General features: G+C 43.3%; 1 protein-coding gene across 1 annotated transcript; it reads right to left on the bottom strand.

The window, feature by feature from the left end:
* Positions 1–3,267: 3,267 nt before the first annotated feature.
* LOC145897516 (uncharacterized) lies at positions 3,268–18,552 on the bottom strand. Its single transcript, XM_082985841.1, has 6 exons — positions 18,047–18,552; positions 10,184–10,454; positions 8,427–8,573; positions 5,343–5,419; positions 5,051–5,163; positions 3,268–4,947 (listed from the first exon to the last, which is right to left on the bottom strand). The coding sequence occupies exons 1-6, from the start codon at positions 18,424–18,426 to the stop codon at positions 3,716–3,718; spliced, it is 2,220 nt and encodes a 739-aa protein (XP_082841967.1). The 5' UTR covers positions 18,427–18,552; the 3' UTR covers positions 3,268–3,715.
* Between the last annotated feature and the right edge of the window lie 791 nt (positions 18,553–19,343).

The following is a 19,343-nucleotide window of genomic DNA, read 5'->3' as shown; positions in this document are numbered from 1 at the left end:
CTCGTCAACGCAGAACGGCGCCGAACTGTCGAACGCCACAGACAATTCGATTGCCCAAGCCGCGAACTGCCTGTTACGTCATAACACCGCGGCGTGGCTCAGGACAAATATTTAGAATTACATCGGCCGCTTCTTCCGTGCGCCGTGTTATGAAGCCTACATTTCGTTTGTTGGATCTCGGGTTTTAAACGTCGACCCCCGCCCACATGTTTGCAGCTGTAATTAATATCGGTTTGCGGTCGTGTCAAGGGAACGTCGAACAGAACAAGCAAATAATCGTAACCTTACGGAGGCCGGCGTAAATCTTCGTGTACGGCGGCGTCTTTGTTGAGTTAAAGGTGAATAAATCAACTGAATGATTCACAGCGGAGATTTATTTTGTTGCTGTGAGCTTTTCCTCAACAAGTAGAACGTGGTTTAAGTAAATGTTATTGCAGTGTGATATGAAACCACGAATCTAATCAACTTCAAACATTCTCGCTTGAACATTCGTTGTCCAGTTGTGCTGTTGCCTCACACCTGAAATGGAATTGGCCGGGAATGATAAAGGTTATGCATGGCGTACTGTTGAGCGGACTTGCCTGTGACACCCTGGCGCCAGAAGTCTGCGTGTTAGGGCGCTAAACTGCCTGAGTGGCCTCTCGCCGCCTCTCACCGACACTTTGAGCGTCGTATGCAACCCCTAATCGTCCGACAGAAGGAGAGATGAGAGTCCACTCCAATCCACCGCACGTGTCCTACTTGTCTATTGACGCCGTCGATTGTTTACTGATGTCGGCTCTTCCACCCCAGCGATGGTGGTTCCAATCACACTTTAAGTCTTCTCCGTAAACCTGGTGTAGAGCAAATGCATACGGTTACTTCTCTAATTAGTTAATATCATTGAACGCATAGCATATTTTATTTTATGATTTTCAGTCTCCGTGGAATGAACGGATGCTTGGTAAAGTGGGTCAATGAAATTGTAACAAGAATTGTATTTTATTCACTCGTCGGATTTCCAAAATAAAACAAATCATATCAGACTATTTGGGGACTTGCTACTGCGAGTCTTTCAGGCATATTGTCAATGCAATAAACGCACATCTTGTGACACAAACTTTCTGTATTTTGTTGGATTAGTCCGCAGTTTTTTTCTTGCATTTTTGCTTCCTGTTTGCAAACTTGATACGTAGCAAAGAGTGGATATTTGTAGCAAAGTGTGGATATTTGTAGCAAACTGTGGATATTTGTGGCAAAGTGTGGATATTTGTAGCAAAGTGTGGATATTTGTAGCAAAGTGTGGATATTTGTAGCAAAATGTGGATATTTGTGGCAAAGTGTGGGTATTTGTAGCAAAGTGTGGATATTTGTAGCAAACTGTGGATATTTGTAGCAAACTGTGGATTTTTGTAGCAAAGTGTGGATATTTGTGGCAAACTGTGGATATTTGTGGCAAAGTGTGGATATTTGTAGCAAAGTGTGGATATTTATGGCAAAGTGTTGATATTTGTAGCAAAGTGTGGATATTTGTGGCAAAGTGTGGACCAACCGACATGAAATGATAATTATTTATTGTGCTACTGCCGGGGGTTAGGGTAACCTGCCACTAAAGCTGTGATAATCACTTGTTTGATGTGAAGTTGACTCAGAACTTGATATATTTTACTGAGCCAACTTAACTTTACAACCAACTACTACGGTCCTTACCTTTCGGCGGCAAAACAGTTAACGGGAGGTGTGGCTCTGTGTAATTAAGTGCTTGATGTCACACTCAGGCGTCTACATATAAAAATGTTAACAAGCCTGACTTCCTAACTCCAAACATGACCAGTCATTATCACCTTGTTTGCATGAACGACGACTTATTGTGTTGTAAAGTATGCGGGAAATATTTGCGTTACTTCTGGATGTACTGGGTGGTTTTCACAGCACGCGAAATAATGTCTAATGCAAATACGCTTTCAAATAAAGTAGCAACATTTTGAAACATGTTCTTGTTATCAACGTGTACATTTCACCTGTATTGGGTTCACATATAGTTACTATTTCGTCTGTCAACGTCGGCCATATAAACCTTTTGTTGGTGGACTGCGGTGAACTTGGAACCTTCTTTCAATTTCCTGCACTTGTGATATATTACGAATTTTCCATCGCAGTGAAAACGAAGTTTCTGGGCCTGACACTTCTGCAAAGGTGAGCATTTAAACGTTCCAGAATGATGGAGACCTAAACCGTGCGAAGGGAGACGGATTCCTTTTCTCCTCACAGGCGCCTAAATAAATTGGCACGTGTTTCCCAGGGAGGGTTGCCCGCTCCCGGTGAAATATCCAAATCAAAATTGCCGCGACATTAAGGCGCCTGCTTCATATACCTTTGCACCATTGCTTAAATCCACTGGTAAATATGTTGCTTTGTGGCGAGCAAGAGGAATACAGGAGGCGACATATTGAGGGGATTGATAAACTTCCCATTCCCCGTATGTGGGATCAAAACTAGGCGCCTCCCACCCGTCCTTGTGGCTCTATTTAACAATGTGGCATCGTTTAACGATCAATATATTTCCAATCTAGTCCCATTTGGGCGATAATCGTAACTGCCAGGGACAGATTGGGGCCAATATCACAGCCTCGCCTAATAGCTGCCATACGTCAGAAAAATCTGTTTCTTGTTATTTTAACGCAAATCATATTGGATGAACGAGCATTCGCTGACAACAAGATTTGTGATAAAGACACTCAAACGATTTGGTGCGTAATCTATTTAGCGTATGGCACATTCAAGTATGCTGTAAGGTTGCTGCTTTGTGTTGGATGCTGGGGGGGACAGGGGCTCTCTATATATTTTACTGTCATGTTCTGCAACAAAAAAAAGCAACGACCTATTGTGAAACACATTTTTAACACAAATCAATCGGTTCTTAACTTTAAATAAAAAGAGACGGGAAAGTTTTTCAAGTAATTTTAATAAATCTTTGAAAGAATTGGCCACATTGCAATCTGTCTTAAACTTCCTTCTAGTTTGAATTTCTCTGCTTTGTTATTTTGGGTTTCGTCGCATCTGCTTCAGAACATCACTAGTTTCTGTTCTACGGGATCTGTAGTTTATTGCAAATACAAATTCTGTAAAATTCTCTTTTTTTATTGTGCAGCATTTTTTAGGTCCAGAATTTCTGTAGCTGATTTTTTTTATTGTCTTGGTTCATTTTCATCATCTCTATTCCAAACACTAGGTTTCCATTTAACCGTTTCTTTGGGGGTTTGTGCATTTCATACTCGTGTGGTTGTAGATGTTTATTGCCCGGAGTAAGAAAAGAAATAAAGTGAATACGGTCACGATGTACTGCACATAAAAATTATAACGCAAAGAAAAGATTGGGCGATTTAATCGGTGTCGTTGAAGGGTATTTGCGTGCAAAGTTTACACATACACGAACCAGTGACGAGGGATAGAATGTAAATACGACAGTAATACTTGACCGAGAAGCATTCTTACAAGAACCTTATTATAAAATCGCATTCAAACGAAAGGTACAGGAACATAAATATGACGTCGCCCAATGTAGACGTCATCGGATGACGTAATTTTCCGACAATGACGCCCGCGAAAGTCGTGTGAAGAAGATGAAGGAAGATTCGCGCTCTGCAAGTACGTCACAAACAATCGCTTATGAGGTATCAATGTAGAGATCTTAGTCCAAATGTCGCATTAAAGAGCACACGTTGGAAAAACCTTGTTAATCTTTTTCACATTTCACTTCGGAAGATCGTTTTCGTGATCTTTGAATTCCTGAAACAAGATTTTCCATATCTCGTAGTTCTTGTACGGCCGAATGGAAAGTTGGGGCTTTCCCACCCTGACCTTCAGATGATTCTGACGCTGTTCGAACTCTTGACGTAGAAGGAGAACTTGAAGGAGAACCACTCTCTGATCTCTTTCTCTGTCTTTCCGACACCAGGTTTTGAGAAGAATCGAGTCTGCTTCCTGTGAGATGTTCATGGTGGGGACGAAATTGAGCAAAACTGAATGGAGGCATCGCGTACGGCGAAAAACGTGACTTTGATCCGTTCAGAAAACTGGGTGGCGTTGTAGGACCTTGTAGGGGAATACCCTCTGTCGGTGATGACGTGGCTGCGATATTCTTTCCGAAAGTATTCGCTCCTGTAGAATGGCGATACAAGCGGCTGGCGATTGAAAAAGGCGACAAGGATCGGTTGTGTGAAGATTCTAAACGACCTCCTGCTGATGCCGGTGTTGATAAACCTGACATGGATGGGGTTGGAACTGGGTAACCCGCTGCTGCTGCTGCCGCTGCTGCTGCCGCCGCCTGTGAATACGGGAACAAGTTGGCGTAAGGACTGAACGCTGAGATCGACTGAGGGTTGAAGAGGGTTGAAAGGGACGGGGCAGATGGAATAAAGGGGGGTGTTTGACCCGGGTTGGGGGTGTGCCCTCTCGACTGAGCTGACATTACGCCAGCGTTGGCTACAGCTTGAAGCAAGGCTGGGTTTATTCCAGCACCAAATTGCTGGTAGGGATTCATCGCTGCGCTGAGGGCATTCACCTGATTAGGCTGAAGAAAGGGATAGCCTGCCGACATATGTGGCATGAACGAATTTGGGTAAGCCCCGAATCCAGATAGACCAGGGTGTATAGGAATCGGTGAAGTAAGGGTCCCTGATGTGGATGAGGATGGTTGGTCCTTGGTTTGTTTCGGTGAAATCGTTGAAACCGGAGAATTTTTCGCCCGTGGCGAGTTTCGTTGGGGGGATTTCCCTCGAGGTGACAGGTCACAATTCATTTTTTCATCAAACGTTTCATCGTCGCTGCAATCGCGCGCGCTGCTGTATTTAGCGAAACGATCGTTGTCTTCACATTTGTTCTTCTCTCCAAGGTCGGGAGATCTGTTCTGTTTTCCTCCGTGGTTGATGATCGGTCGCATCTCTTCATCCGTGGAACCTGTGTAATCTGAGAAAATAAATTTGTTCAATATTCGGCTGGCCAACATTTGTTTGATCGAATTCATGTTTAAATTCAACTAGTTACATTAATATGTTTCTATGACATTCACCTGATCTGTCTGAGTAACTGTTATTAGAAGTAGAAGCAGCTTTATTCAGTTCGTTGTTGTTCTCATTCTTTGCGCTTCCAATCAGTTGTTGCTGAAGGTGGAAGTGTTGTCGTCTGAAACCACAACAGATGTATAATACATGCGCTTTACGCACAGACGTCAATTAAAATAGCAACCGAGCCATTCATGGTATAGTTGAGTTATACAGCTTCGACCTTTTAAGTCTTGTCTTGGCTGGTGGATAGAGTGTGTCAGCCTGGTAATTTAAAATGTGCAACTAAATTGAATTAACCTTTTTTCGCGTTTTCCACTTCCAGAATCTCGGAATCCTTTAGCAAATGGATTGTGGTCAATTTTCAACTGTGTAATCTGCAATCAAAAACACACAAAATCATTTACATTTACAGAATTAATTATTTTCTGTTGTACAAGCTACCATAAGCGCAAAGGTTTTTGATCGAGTGATGTGTGTACGTGACTTTGCTGGTCATATGTGATAGAATATCGACCAAGAATAGTTCGGATTGTTTCCACCGACGGAAATAGTCGGCAATTTTGTGAACCGCAACGGTCGAATCCACTCAATAAACCGGTTGCTCTCTTCTTGATGCCACGTTCGATGAATATTTGCCGCCTGTCGCCAAATAGGGCGCCAATGTGTAGTCGGCGAGGTCACCATAAGGATTCAGTGGAAGACGTGACTTTGCCAAGTATTCAAGGTCATATGTATAAAACCTCATGGGACCTCAGGAAAGGACTACGCGGATTGCAAAAAATGGTAAAAGAAATTTCGACTTATTTGTGTCAAAAACCTTTCTCATTGAGTGCAAATGTTAAAAAATGATTTGTTTTTGTCGAAACTCAAATGGTGCAGATATTAGTGGCTGTTTGCTGCTGCGCAAAATTAAAATCCACAAAAAATTCTGCGAGAAAGCACAAGATGTGCAAGCATAAAGTGCGATGACAATTTAGTGACGAGAATTTCAATTTTCCAATTACTATCACCTCCGAACGCAACAGCCCAGGCGCCAACTGTTGGAAGACTTCACGCCGCGATGGCCAAGCGAGAATTCGGCGCCTGCGTGTCGCGCGATTTGAGCGACGGGTTTGGCGAAGCGCGAAAACGCACAGCGATCTAATCTCGGGGCAGTCGCGTTATGCATGAAGCATAAGAGATGTTTCGGAGACAAAATGGCGAAACACCGCAACGCCTTCAATGCCCTCGACACCCTAACCAAACAACATTATTGTTGATTCTATTTTCACAAAATACTTCTCTGTTCACCGAAAAGTTGAAACACCAGCAAAGTAGCAAAGTCTTCTGTGTCTTCTGTGCGATTTTCGGTTCGTAATATTTTGTCCTAACTTTCAAGACCTCTTTAACATGTTGCTTTGTTTAGTTTTTACACTGGCGTGAGGCAAATATGATTAAGGTCGCAAGTTGTTTTCATGGTAGTGGCACCTGGCGGATCTAATTAAGGCGTTCGTTTGATCCCCGGGTGAAATCACGAGTTGTCACAACAAGTTCAAACCGTTTTTAAACACAGAAAGTGAAAAGTTTGCTGTTGTTTGAAGTGGGTTCTGTCACTTTTTTGGCTCCAACTCTACCGTGGTATTGGTTTCTACGTCCCTCCCGCAGCGAATATTAGTAAGGATTCGAAACGTCCCTATTTATGGGGCGACGAGGTGTGTGGAGTGTTACGGTTCATTGGGAAGAAACGCTCTCTTTAACCTAGCAGCCATCCCCCACACACACTCGCTCACGACACTGTTTTGACCAAAACTGCTTGTATTTCGTTTCACGAGCCGAACTACAACAACCATCCGTGCTCGGTTTGTTTTACAAAGTTTTGCTTTGAAGGTTAGAGGCGCGTTAGCTCGTGGCGACCCAGAAACCGTGAAATTGTTTCTCTTGTCCATCAACATTCTTCAAAGAAGACAAGCTGGGTGGACTCAAACGACTATTTGGAACTCGATGAGAAAATCACATCAAACTAATTTGCTTAAACCCACAACCAATCAGATTCAAACAGTTGATGCTGGCAGAGATACAGTTGCTTAATTTTAAGACTCCAAATTTCCTTGTCGACCTTAACAAAGACTAGAAGTGAAAGTTTGCGTCCCCGCCGTTCACGAGAGTCTTTCACGAGTCTGACGCCATGGTGTGAGATAGGATCTAGCAACAAGTAACCGTGGGTTCACTTGTTTTGCTTGGATCGCTTATCAGCAGAACATCTTTGTTGCGGCGGAATTTTTGTGCCAGGTCTTAACTTTTAAACGCGTCGCCGACTGACGCCTAACTAACCCGACCTCGTTAATTAGGGGGTATAGTGGCGTTCGAAACAAGATGAATTACCTTCACATCAACCTGGTCACTTTATTTGCATTTATTTTAATGATGCAACCACAACACTTAACTTTGAAATGAAGTTTTTTGTTTACTTAAGTTGGGCTTCAAGCCAAGTTCGACTTGAGAGGTGACATAATCCAACCAGAGCTTGAAAAGTCTTCTCAAACTTTTTGTTTGGATTTACGCGACATCAAACGTTGCCTGTCTCTGCTGGCGTCCGACGCTTTCCACGTTTGACACATTGAGGAGACGCCAGCCAGGGGCTTTGTCGCTTAATCGGGGGCGATTTCTTTGCCGCGTCCTTGGCGCCCATTGTCGCCAGAGAACATTCAACGCCAAGCCACTGAATATCCGCTAATGGGAACAATTTGGAGACTTGTTTTGAGCGAGATCGCTTTTATGCCACAAAGCAGTATTGGTTGAAGCTTTTCTCAGAAAACTCGGCTCCACAGTGTTGACAGGTTATTCACCACCCAAATAAACCTGACCCAATAAAACCTTGCAACGAATCAACATCTATACTGAGCACAGCGAAGTAGAATAATTGTAAACCTTCAAAAACCTCTTCCCTAAAACGTAGAAATTGCGTAACGCAATTATTTGTAAGGGTTTTAAACGATTTGTTCAGGCGCCATGTCGTAAGTACCGGGCACTATTCTACTGTGGATGTGGAGCCGGTTGGGGATTTGGTCCAGTCGCCGGCGAGGTACACGAGTCGACACTTTCGTCACTAATGGAATGACTGATATGTTAGTACACACAAAAGCCTTTGTACTGTAATTCCCCTTTCCCGCCATTTTTGTCGCCAGGATATTTGCGAATGGAAATATTCTCACGGTTCCTTACACCTATATCTTGTTGATCAGTGGTTGTCGAGTAAGATGCCTCCTTACCACTGTTTTAAGTGCGTTGTGCGCAATCTGTGGTGTGCATAGTTTACTTTGAAAAGGTTTCGACGATTGTGAAGCGTGTTGAAACTGTAGTCTTATGATAATGTTTGCATCAGATGCCACACCCTCAACCAACCTTTTCGTTCTGGTAAGCTGTTACAGCGATAAACTGCATCTCCTTGAAGACGTACGTTCTAAAGGCGCAGTAGGGCAGCTTGGATATGTCACCACACCTTACCACATGAAAGCGAGGTTGGTACTTGTGCATCGAGTTCAAGATAGTCTGCAAGTAAAGATAGAAGCGTTAGCATCAAACATCGATATCTCCGGCGTATGTTTAACCTCATATACAACTTCCGCTTTCTGGCGTGTTAAAGTTACACGATTGACTCATTTGATTTTAAAAGCAAAACAACTGCATTAGTTTGGTTGTCTTTAACAATGTAAATTATTTTCCACTCGCATTAACCCTCTTGTTCGTGTTTTAAGGGTGCTGAAAATCATATTTGGCAACTTGCCAAAAGAAATGTGGTCGCAACTAAAATCCGCCCGTCATCAACCCCCCCCCCCCCTTTCGCACCGACCCCGGTGTTGACCTCCCCCCCATTTCCGTCTCTCTGGCAAAAAGCCACCCAAGGACGCGACGCGGCCAAAACTTGGACGAATTTCAAAGTCAAGTCCTCGGTTCGCCAAAAGTGCGCTTCCTCGCCAAAGGCTTTTGTCCTACAGAACGTCGGCCCTCCCCTAAATGCGCGGGGCGGTGGTGAGAGTTGGTGCAAGTTATGGCGCCGAACAACTCGGGATCACGTGGAGTTCATTTCGGTCGGCTCGATTAACAGAGACTTGTTCTACATCAGGTCGAGCGTCTTCACTGTCCCATGGCGTTTATCACGGAACATAAAAAGGGCAAGCAATTATTACCAGGCGTCTGGAGACTCGCTCAGAGCCGCCGAAGGACTGGAGATTAGCTATGAGAGACTTGTGTTCTCGGCCACATTCAACAAAGCGGCTTACAGCTTTACAAATGCTGGCAGTTAAAAGGTTTGGTCAGTGGGAGTACATGGTTGGGAGCCAATCCATTAACCGCTTGGCTAGATGGACTTCGCCCTCCCACAACGATTGTGGGCAGTTATATGATATCCGCAAACTCCCTACATTCGAATTTAAAACAAGTTCCCTTCAATATTTCCGACCATATTTGAGACAAGATTGAGCGTTGTGTGCTTGCCCGTTCCGCAACATTGAACACAACAAGTTATCTGTTTGTTGGTTGTTTCAAAAATTTAAACGAATTAATTTGTAACTTGGGTTTCTAACATGTGCGTTGCAATTGAGAAAGTCTCAGAACGAGCAGCAGTCACCGCCTCAGGGAGCGTTGGCATCCAAACCCCATACGCGGATGCGTCTAATTCAACCAGAACACGTCATACACAAATTCCAATCTATCTACGTCCACACGACAATTTTAACTTTAAGTCACCAGAACTCAAGGTTTTCGCTGTGACCTTGAACCCCCATCAAGGTGTGATGTATGTGATAGGGAAAGTGCAGTGAAATAGAGACTTTTGACAGCAACCCGCATTCAGCAAAAATGCTCGCCGTAATTGCTGGACCGTCAACGGAATTATGCCCTTCCATATCATTAGCAGACGAACACTTATAAGCAGTGCACATAATTATACAACTTACTGCTGCGTTTAACTCTTTGATTGACTGCATTGTTCACGTCATAATAGATGCAAACAAAATGGCGCCATGCTCTTATATTTACAACCCGACATCCTTTTGCATGCATTATATACACTTTAAATGCCTAAAATGTCCATTAAAAGTTTAAATGTCCATGAGGGTCCGCGACGAGCTTAGGAACATTTTTTTGAGGGTTTCACTTACATGTCCATGAGGGTCCGCGATATTGTTAGTTAGCTTGAGTTTGTGAAAGGAAACTCCAGGTCTATTCATCCATTGCTCGCCACTAGCTGGTGAATCTGGGTGGATGTACATACGTTTCGGTAGCTCGGGATCTGCTTTACCTGCTACCATCCACCTGGAATTGTGGAACTTATAGCGGCAATCATCAGCTGCCACAATGTCCATCAACATGATGTATTTTGCATTCTTACTTAAACCGCGAACTCGGACTTTGAAAGACGGAAACATTCGCCTAAAAACAAAAAAAAAATATAATTAATTATGTGTTTTGAAAGTGGGATAGACTACTTGCCGATTAGAATATTGCAAAAACACAGACTATAAAATTCATGCTCAGGCATTTAAACACTTTTTGACCAAGAATATCACGCAACGAAAGAAGGTCAAAGCTACAACTGTTACGCGTTCATATTATTGGAAACTTCTCGGTTGGACAAAGCTGTAAATCATCAAACTAATCGTTTTACGTCACCACGTCCATTTGTCGGCCCTGCAGCGTGGATTGGAATTGTGGAATCGAAGAGCTCGATTATCGGATCGCGTAGTGGCGCCGTGACGGAGATACAAAGCGATTTGCAGCGGGATGCGATCCCCGTGTTAGAAACAAACAAACTTACGGGGTGATGCGAGACGAATAAATCGCTATAATCACGCCTTGCTCAGTCAGTTTACAAGCAAACCTCCCAGTCCCAATCTGCCGCCACGTTAAGCTGATTTAATGCCCCGCCACATTGAGGAAGGGATCGTGGCGTATTTCCCACAGGGTTTAGGGTTGTACTCCCCTATATTTGGTCGCATTAATCCAACCAAAGGTGAAACATGACAAGTGAACCGAAACGTCAAACAAGAGTGAAACAAGGTCGTTTTGCCGAAACAAAAAAGTGCCCAGAAGCAGAATATCACAGCAGTATTCTGAACCATTGCAATAATCGTTCCGTCCTCCATTTTACACCGTGACGTCACTCCCTACGTAATATACAACTGACTTCTAGTATTGATTTAAGATTTTTGTGGGCGGACAAACGCACCTGTCGCAATTACAAAACTTCACTGGGGAGTTCGCAACAATCGCGATGGTGACAGAACAAACAAACCTCGCTCGAAATTATTGTTCTCCATGAATTCGCGCTGAAGAAAATCGCCTTATTCTTTCAGTATTGTTTTGTGAAACAATCGCACGTGGCGAGGATTTGAGTAATCTCCACCAGAAATAATAGAAAGCGTTCGAAGCCGCTTAACCAACTTGTTACGCGTTGGGTGATTTATGGCCGTCCAATGAGACACAATATACCGAAAGTCTCGTTGTAACTCCGTGCTATTTGTTCGCTTGGGTTGGGATCTGTTTATTGCCTTCCAGGATGACGCGTGATTACTTTCTTTTGTTTTCCGTTAGGCTAACTCTCTGCCCAATCAGTTGGCCCTCGTCTTGGCAAATTAACTTATTGTTGTTCTCAGTGACTCCATTCAAACAATCCGATTGTACAACTCATAATAACTCAACATCATACTTAATTCCTAAAGCTCAGTTCCAACAGTTTGCAACATAATCAATGGGAAACAGGTTTTACTTCACGGCCATTTTGAACAAATCTCTGTACAATAATTTTGCGGCAAAAGCCAGAAGAAATAAAATCTTGTTAAAACTTCAGACTTATTTTGTTAAAATGTCAGGCCCAAGAATTGATTCCCGCCGAACTGAATCGCCAGTAGCTTGTGCGGGCGGTGTTTAAAGAGGCTATTAGTGGAATATGCGGCACTTGAGTGGTTTGGGATGGGTGATTTCCTGCGGTGTTGAGATACGATGGCTTGCCTGATATGCCAGACCTCGGCGAAACGCAAGTAGCATGTCGTTTCGTTCAGGTTCGCAAACCCGACCCAAGGTTAAATTTTAACATTTCCTTTGGCGACTTAAGGCGACAAGTTGCACTACCAGTTATTTCAGGGCTTGGAGCAAAGGCGGCTGGATTGTTACCGAAGTGGTAAACTGGGCCCATGTCAGGTTTTGAGGTCACATCCGGGCAAAAGTTCGACCGGAAACGGTCAAGTTAAGTTTTAACCCTTAATGAAGTTGGGAACTACGAAAGGAAACCGCCGCAAAGTCGCGGTGAGACTGTGTGTGTGTGGCCTTTCCATTAGTTGCTCGTACCTGAGGCGAGTTAAAATTGCTAACTTCAAAGCTTAGCAGAGGATGTTTTGATTCGAACACTCTGAAGTGTACGTGTGCGCTGTTACGTCAGTAAGCGAGTCATTGTTTCGACACAAACTGGTGATTACGGTGTAATAGCATGGTTTCCATCGGGGTTAATTGTAGATGAATGACATACCAATTGTCCATTGCCTGCTACTCAACCCTCTCGCTTACTTAGTTCATTGCAACTGTTTTTTTTAAATATTTACCAAGCAGAAATGATTAGTTTTTTAATATCCAATTTAAAAAAAAAGAAATTAAGTTTAGAGTGCATTTTGTTGCAAGAGTTTGTGTCAATCATCCCCAACCTACTCGACCGTAGAAAACTTATCATCAAAATCTGCACGGTGGAATATTTAGCGTGAAATGTTGGTTACCTTATCGTATTGCGGTGGAAGGTGACCTTTCAAACCTTGTCATAAGAACCATGTTGGTTTGGTGGGCAGGGAAGGCAGACAACTTATTTGCGATCCGACAACACGTGATTGACGCATTAGAAAGTAACTTAACCCAACGTCGGTTCAGTTTAACGCTTTATCTCCGAGCTTCAGCTACCTCATAAGCATTGATTTGTGCTTCTATCGGTGAGGTGTTGGATTCGGTCACGGGGCAGACGATCTTATCTACCCGAAATATTATCTCTTATATTCGGTACAGAGGGGTTTAGCACGCTCGAGTTAGACAACCTTCATCTTTGGTGGATAAACGACCTGCACAATTGACCAGCGCCCATATTTACAAGGAAAAAACACAATTTAATGAAATTTTTTCATAAAATTTTTTATAAACAAACGTGAATATGATTTTATGCCAAACTTCGATGCAAAATTTAGTTTTCACAAAATCATTGAAACGTAACAGAAAATTAAGTAGCACGAATCGGAGTCAGTATTTATCATAAATGCGAAAAACCATAAAACTATTGCCGTCCTTTACAGGTAAGTGTTCGTCTGAAACCCCAGGAAAGTGTTCTTCGTTCTAACGTAGGCCATTTTGTCTCATCCCTTCTACACGGAATATCTATCCTGGCCTTGTTTACCCCCGACTAAAAGACATTTCGCGCATGTTGGAACAACTCTCTATGACACGTGACACATCCTTTTACTACTCGGATCGGGATGTTTGGGATTATTCACATCCGTTGTGATCAAATTTGAACCACCAGCGCCTAATTCTAAAATATCTTTGTGTTTTGTTTTCAAGTAGTTTTTAGGTGGAAGGCTCGTGTGCAGATTCTTCTGATTAAAACACATGCCGGGTTGAATCAATATAAGAATGCAACGCATCGCCCATTTAATGGTTTGTTCCATTACGATTGATCGCTCGCCCTCCCTGCAGAGTCTAACGCTGCCCGCTTCAATAACTAACATGTCGCAAATTGCCAACTGTCGCTATTAAAAGCGGTTTGAGCGCGAGTGTTTGACGGCGACGGCGAGGAAAGTGGCATGTTTCTCATTGAGATTTGTCGGCAGTTGGAACACCCGCGACGTCAAACTGTTCGAGTTATTGCTTGCAAATCGCTTGGGAGGACGCTGGAATCACGGAGGTCGTCACTTCCTTGCTTTGCCCACCCCACCATATTGAACTTACTGTCCACTAACCCGGCAGCTTGCTGCAGTTTATGACGTAAATAATTAAGCTCTATAAATGCGACTTGGTCGTGGAGTCCGTACATTTCCAACCTTCACTTGATAGCCAATGAGTCGGTAATTACTACAATTAGTCTCTGGTCGAGCTTGTAATAGCCATTATCGTCAGTATCAGCGTATTACCGCTTATACGGTGGCAAAACCTATTCAATGCTTCCTCGACAAGCCCAAGATCTTTAATTGACCACTTACGTCACAATGTGCTACACGTCACAATCGCGGATGGATGCTTGTTGGCAAAATTGAGACAGGAACTTTCAAAGGGTTGGAGTGTAAGGGTTAAGGTGGGAAATTTACATGGCTTGGTTACAGGCTAGGTCGGTTTGTACACTTCAAGTCAACCCATCATTCATGTTTGTGTGTTTTACGTTATTGGAAAAGTTGTGAGAACGCACCTTTTCGCGTCTATGTCGTCATAATTCAGGGTCTGTTACATCGAAAGCGGACACAATAACACCCTTTCGCCGCCAGAAAGTGCATGGGAACAGACGCTTAGAAACTCGCATAGGAAACGGGTGATAATTACACAATACGAAGACGCGTGAACTTCTCACAGTAAAGGTGGTGGTAATACGATGTCATGCTTGGGTGCACATGTACAGTTTATTGATATAGCGACAGTTCGGGGCTTTTTAGTTGGTCAGTTCCTGTATTAATTGTTAAACCTCTTTATTGGTTGGGTTTCAAAAAAGTCCCAGCGACTAGGTTCTCTCATCAAAATACAGCACAGACCCATACTGAGGAGATGATTTTTGGGTCACATTTGTTGTTGGGAGTGGAAGTGTTAAAAGTGCCCGAAGACACCATCTCATTGCATCTGTAAATTGCCGCATTCAAGTTGGATAAACAAATGTTCAACGTGGCCCGAACATTAATGATCGATTGCTCCAATATTATTGATGCTTCGCAAGCTGACCTTGTACCACATACGCCTTAAGCAAATACCCGCCACAAATGTGTGAATGAAGAGTATCAAAAATGCGTTAAGCCGACCTTAATCTTCAATTGCGATTAATCCGCCGCTTTGTTGGCCGACAGATTTGAACGCGTGGATAGTGGAAAATTCATATCTGACTCATTTGTGGAAACATTCGTTAAATTAAAGGTTAGATTAAAAGATTGGGTGACACCGTTGGAGGCGCAAATAACTCCAGCACTATAGTGTGTGTGTGTGTGTGTGTGTGTGTGTGTGTGTGTGTGTGTGTGTGTGTGTGTGTGTGTGTGTGTGTGTGTGTGTGTGTGTGTGTGTGTGTGTGTGTGTGTAACAGTTGGTTAAAGCAACCAAATTTTCGTTTATTCTCTGGCTTAAAGTTGCGGGCGCAGTTCTTTTAAAATGTCACGTGACCATTAAAATCTTTGGTTAGTTCGAGGTATTGCGCAACGGAACACGTTCATGCTTCCAAGCAAAAGTAGCGCTTTGGAAGATAGGGCCGGGTACCTCCGTCTGCTCCTGTGCTGTTTGCGCCGAAATCAACGAAGTCGAGTTTCATGGAGTTTTGGTTTTCCAGGTGGTGTTTGTTGTGGAATTTTTACGCGAGGATTCTGCCATTACATCCAGGTGTCACACTAACAAGCCGTACTTCACTTTGCTAAACCCGCGCATATCTTCCGAACAGTCATTTTTTGTGCGCTTCAAAGGGCGAAAACACAATGAAATTTTCGGGACAGTTACTTTCCTACCCCAACCCAATTACTGGTAGTTATTCATGCCTAGGTCGTGTCAAGCAAATGTTTGCGCAGTGACAGCAATGGTGGACGACAAACAACTGGCCCACATGTGTTTGATAACATTGCAATCATCTGCCAGTCTAGAAAGCGGTAGATTTATGCTGGAAAGTTGGTGATGACGATGTTGAGTTCACCGATTCGCGCCCCGCCCTTTGTGGCCTGAGTGGCGCCAATCTCGTCGACACTAACAATGGACCGAGTGTGAAATCAAACAAGACCGGAGGTTTTCGCACATCTAATTCCTCTCGCTTAGTTTTTGTTTCGTTCGTCGCCGCGACAATAATACGATGTGATTGAGACCCAAAGTGCAAAAGCTTTTGATCCGAGAGCGGCTGAGATGACTCTGTGCTGATATAACTAGCAACATTATGCTGGCAATTTATCCAAACTCACATGTTGCCATGGCTGTAGAAGGTACGTTGTGGAAATAGTGCGCTTTTAATGTGTTGCAGATTGTAACAATGTTGTATAATGAACTACCCTCGGGTTTTCCGTTCGATTTGCGCAATGCTGGCACCACGCAATGTTACGTTGTTCAAGTGTAAAAGAAAGGCATCTCTTAAGTGTGGAATCCTTATTTCACATGTGCGTGGGATATGAGACCGCTGAGATTGTTTGTAGTTGACGCAAAAGTGCGAAAGTTGATGATTTGGTGACGATTGGTTGCCACGCCAGGCGACTTTTGATTGGTTGATAGTGCAGCGATTTTTTGTGATTGCCATGCACCCCCTTCTATCCGTACATCTTCCCTCTGTCCCAAATATGGCGGATGCTACTGATGGATCTGACGCAGTTTGTAAACTTGTAGCACTTAGTGTTAAGCGGTTCGTCCGCATTAAAACGGCGCTAAACGCAATTAAGTGTGGAGTGTATGGGCGCCGTTTTCCAAGTGGGCATTTTACATTCGTCCTGTCGCTTGCGTCATAATGCAGTCGTTTAAATGCCCTCCTGTAATCACTCGCAATAATATGCGCAACTTTTGTACAAGTAAAAATGTGAATATTTTCGAAATGTTTTATCAGCTGCCATGAAAATCAATAAGATTACAAAACATTTTACCCTAAAATTATTGTTGTAATTTCTGTAATCCAAACCCATCTTAAAACTCTCGGCCATCAGGCTTTTCATATTCCGCTGTAATTATTTCGCACCTTTTAACAGCCTGGAGTTTCCAGTAATTGTTGACAAATGACGCCAGAATTACTGGCGCCAGTGTTTAGGGTGATTATGGTTCCACCATGTTAGCAGACGCCACAATTCATCGCCAATTATTTTTGTCTGATTAGAGATTCTGCTGTAAATATTTTCGCGCTAACCCTAACAGAACAACACAGGGTAAATGTTTTCAAATATCATAATATTTTGTAATGGTGAAGGTGTTTTATTGGTTAAGAAGATAATATTTCTATGGCTTGTTTTTAACTTTGTAATTCAGTCCAATTATTTGAGTAATTGGCTTCCAACATATATGTTACCTGTTGTAGGCGACGTGTCCGTTCAGGCGCTGTGATAAATGTACGTGATAATGGGACACATTAATGTGTTTTAATTCCATCTAGGACTTGTAATTCGCGGCACGCTCTTGTGTTGCAAACTACAACCTGTTTTAACATCAGTGCCCAGACATTATGTCAGCGGGAACATTGTTTCTAAAACCTGGCAAAACTCTTGTCAATACCCCAGCAAAAAGTTTAAAATGGCGTCGCATCCGAATATATTGGGTGTGTAGTAAGCTACGTTTCGAATCATACGAGTGTTAATCCCCCTTTCCCAAGCCCCCAGGTGGCTCAGGTGGGACTCGAGAAAGAGAGTTATAATCAAAACGTCCCAGCGCCCAGCCTCACACTATGGGAGAAACAAAGAGCAAATACACACGCAGATGCCGCGATATATAACATACCCTTATTGACACCGCATGCCAAGCAACAGGTGCGTTGTTGGTCGGCGTGCAGCAAAGAGACTTTGAGGCACGAAACTCACACCTTACGGCGCCCGGTTACTTGTTTACCCACCTTGGCCAAACTCGAACATCGGCCCGACGCGTTTCCGTTACTCGCTGAAGATGCGACCGCCTTATTAACGTAGATGTTTGCTTAACGTGCCCGAGGAAAGGTTTTTGACTTTTTTAAATTGAAACTGCTCGCAATTATTGTAACAAACACGTTTGAACACGTTTGGCGCATTATTGGATAGGCTTTTTATGTGGAATACAACTACAAATTTCGAATCTGGTAACAAAAACATAAGAAATTAACAAACCTTCCTGTCTTTGTGATAACCATTTCTGTTCCTCGTTTGTGGAATTGCTCCCAGAGATCCATGTTGTCAAGATCAACCTGTGGATCGTCCGGTTCGTTGTCATCAGGGTCGACGAGCTTTGTCGGCGGTAATTCGCTGCTTTGATTTCCGCAGATTCCACGCTCGAATGCCGATCCCAGACACGAAGGCGAAGTAGCATTTTTAGTAAACATCAACGATGATGGGCAGTGAGGAAGTGACAAGGGGTTGGGCAGATATGAAGGTGGAAAGAATGGTAAGTCAGCCCCGTGCCTCGATGACAACAAGGGGTTGTGACCATAAGCCGACATGACTGCTTGCAGAGGTGAAACTGGTCCAGGCTTCATTGACTCTTGTATCATAACTACGTGTCAGATATTCACTTTGAAGTTGTTTTTTATTAATCAAGTATTTTTAGCTTGTTTGCATTTTCAATCACAATTGAAATTTACAACAAATTTTGCACAGTGAAAGCCAACTATGTAGAAACAACCTGCAAAGTAAACTCATCGTTTATTTCCTCAAACAGTTTCTCACTCTGTCTACCACCGGAGCCGTCGCCATCCCCGCCGCCAAGGCGATACTGACAAAGCTTGCGAGTGACGCGCCACCTAAAAACCTACCCTGTGTAGTTCGGTTTAAACCATTGAAACCAGTGCCCACTGACTTTACGTCCATCGAAAAATATTCCAACTCCCACATAATTAACTTTTGCATGCGGAAGCAAACAAACCATATTCTGCACATAAATTATAACCTGCTGAAAGATACTAGAGACATTTCCCTGGTTGCAACTGTTTTGTGATCTGTAGTCCTGACCACTGGTGTGGAATTGTCGATATGTCGGCCATCCACACAGACTTTGCCTTTGCGCTCAGAACACTTTCGCCTTTTTTTCCAGCGCCCTCGCGACGCCGATCGCCGACGTTCTTCGCTCGCCATTTTATCCCTTCTTTTGTTTTTGAGTTCACTTGTTCTGCGGTGACTCAAAGTCGTTGCTAATTTTGTGATACACAAAGTCAACATGAAATAATTGATGGGAAATAAACTGTACCTCTTGCCCTTCTTCAAGTGTACATAATATTTCATTTGAGAAGGGGACATTTCAAAGCTCAAACGTGCTTTCTAAATACGCAATTATATATTTAGACATGTTTAAGCTTTATGAGTTTACTTGTGAGCAATCATACAAAATTCTGTGAACTCTGCTGCAAAGTTGTTCGTGAACGATCGTCAGCTGGACGATGTTGGACGGGTGCCGACGTGTGTGGATTTATGT

The sequence above is a fragment of the Ascidia mentula genome, chromosome 4, assembly GCF_947561715.1.
Source record: "Ascidia mentula chromosome 4, kaAscMent1.1, whole genome shotgun sequence".
In the NCBI taxonomy this organism is placed as follows: Eukaryota; Metazoa; Chordata; class Ascidiacea; order Phlebobranchia; family Ascidiidae; genus Ascidia; species Ascidia mentula.
Note: the sequence above shows the minus strand (reverse complement) of the source record. Positions and strands in the feature narration are given on the sequence as shown.

What these genes read in the sequence shown, in the direction of transcription:
- LOC145897516 (XM_082985841.1), bottom strand. Translation starts at nt 18,426, where the DNA reads ATGATACAAGAGTCAATGAAGCCTGGACCAGTTTCACCTCTGCAAGCA. An exon ending in GTTATCACAAAGACAGGAAG is followed by an intron (nt 10,455 to 18,046) that starts GTTTGTTAATTT and finishes TTTTGTTTTTAG; the next exon opens with GCGAATGTTTCCGTCTTTCA. An exon ending in CAGTTACTCAGACAGATCAG is followed by an intron (nt 4,948 to 5,050) that starts GTGAATGTCATA and finishes TTATTTTCTCAG; the next exon opens with ATTACACAGGTTCCACGGAT.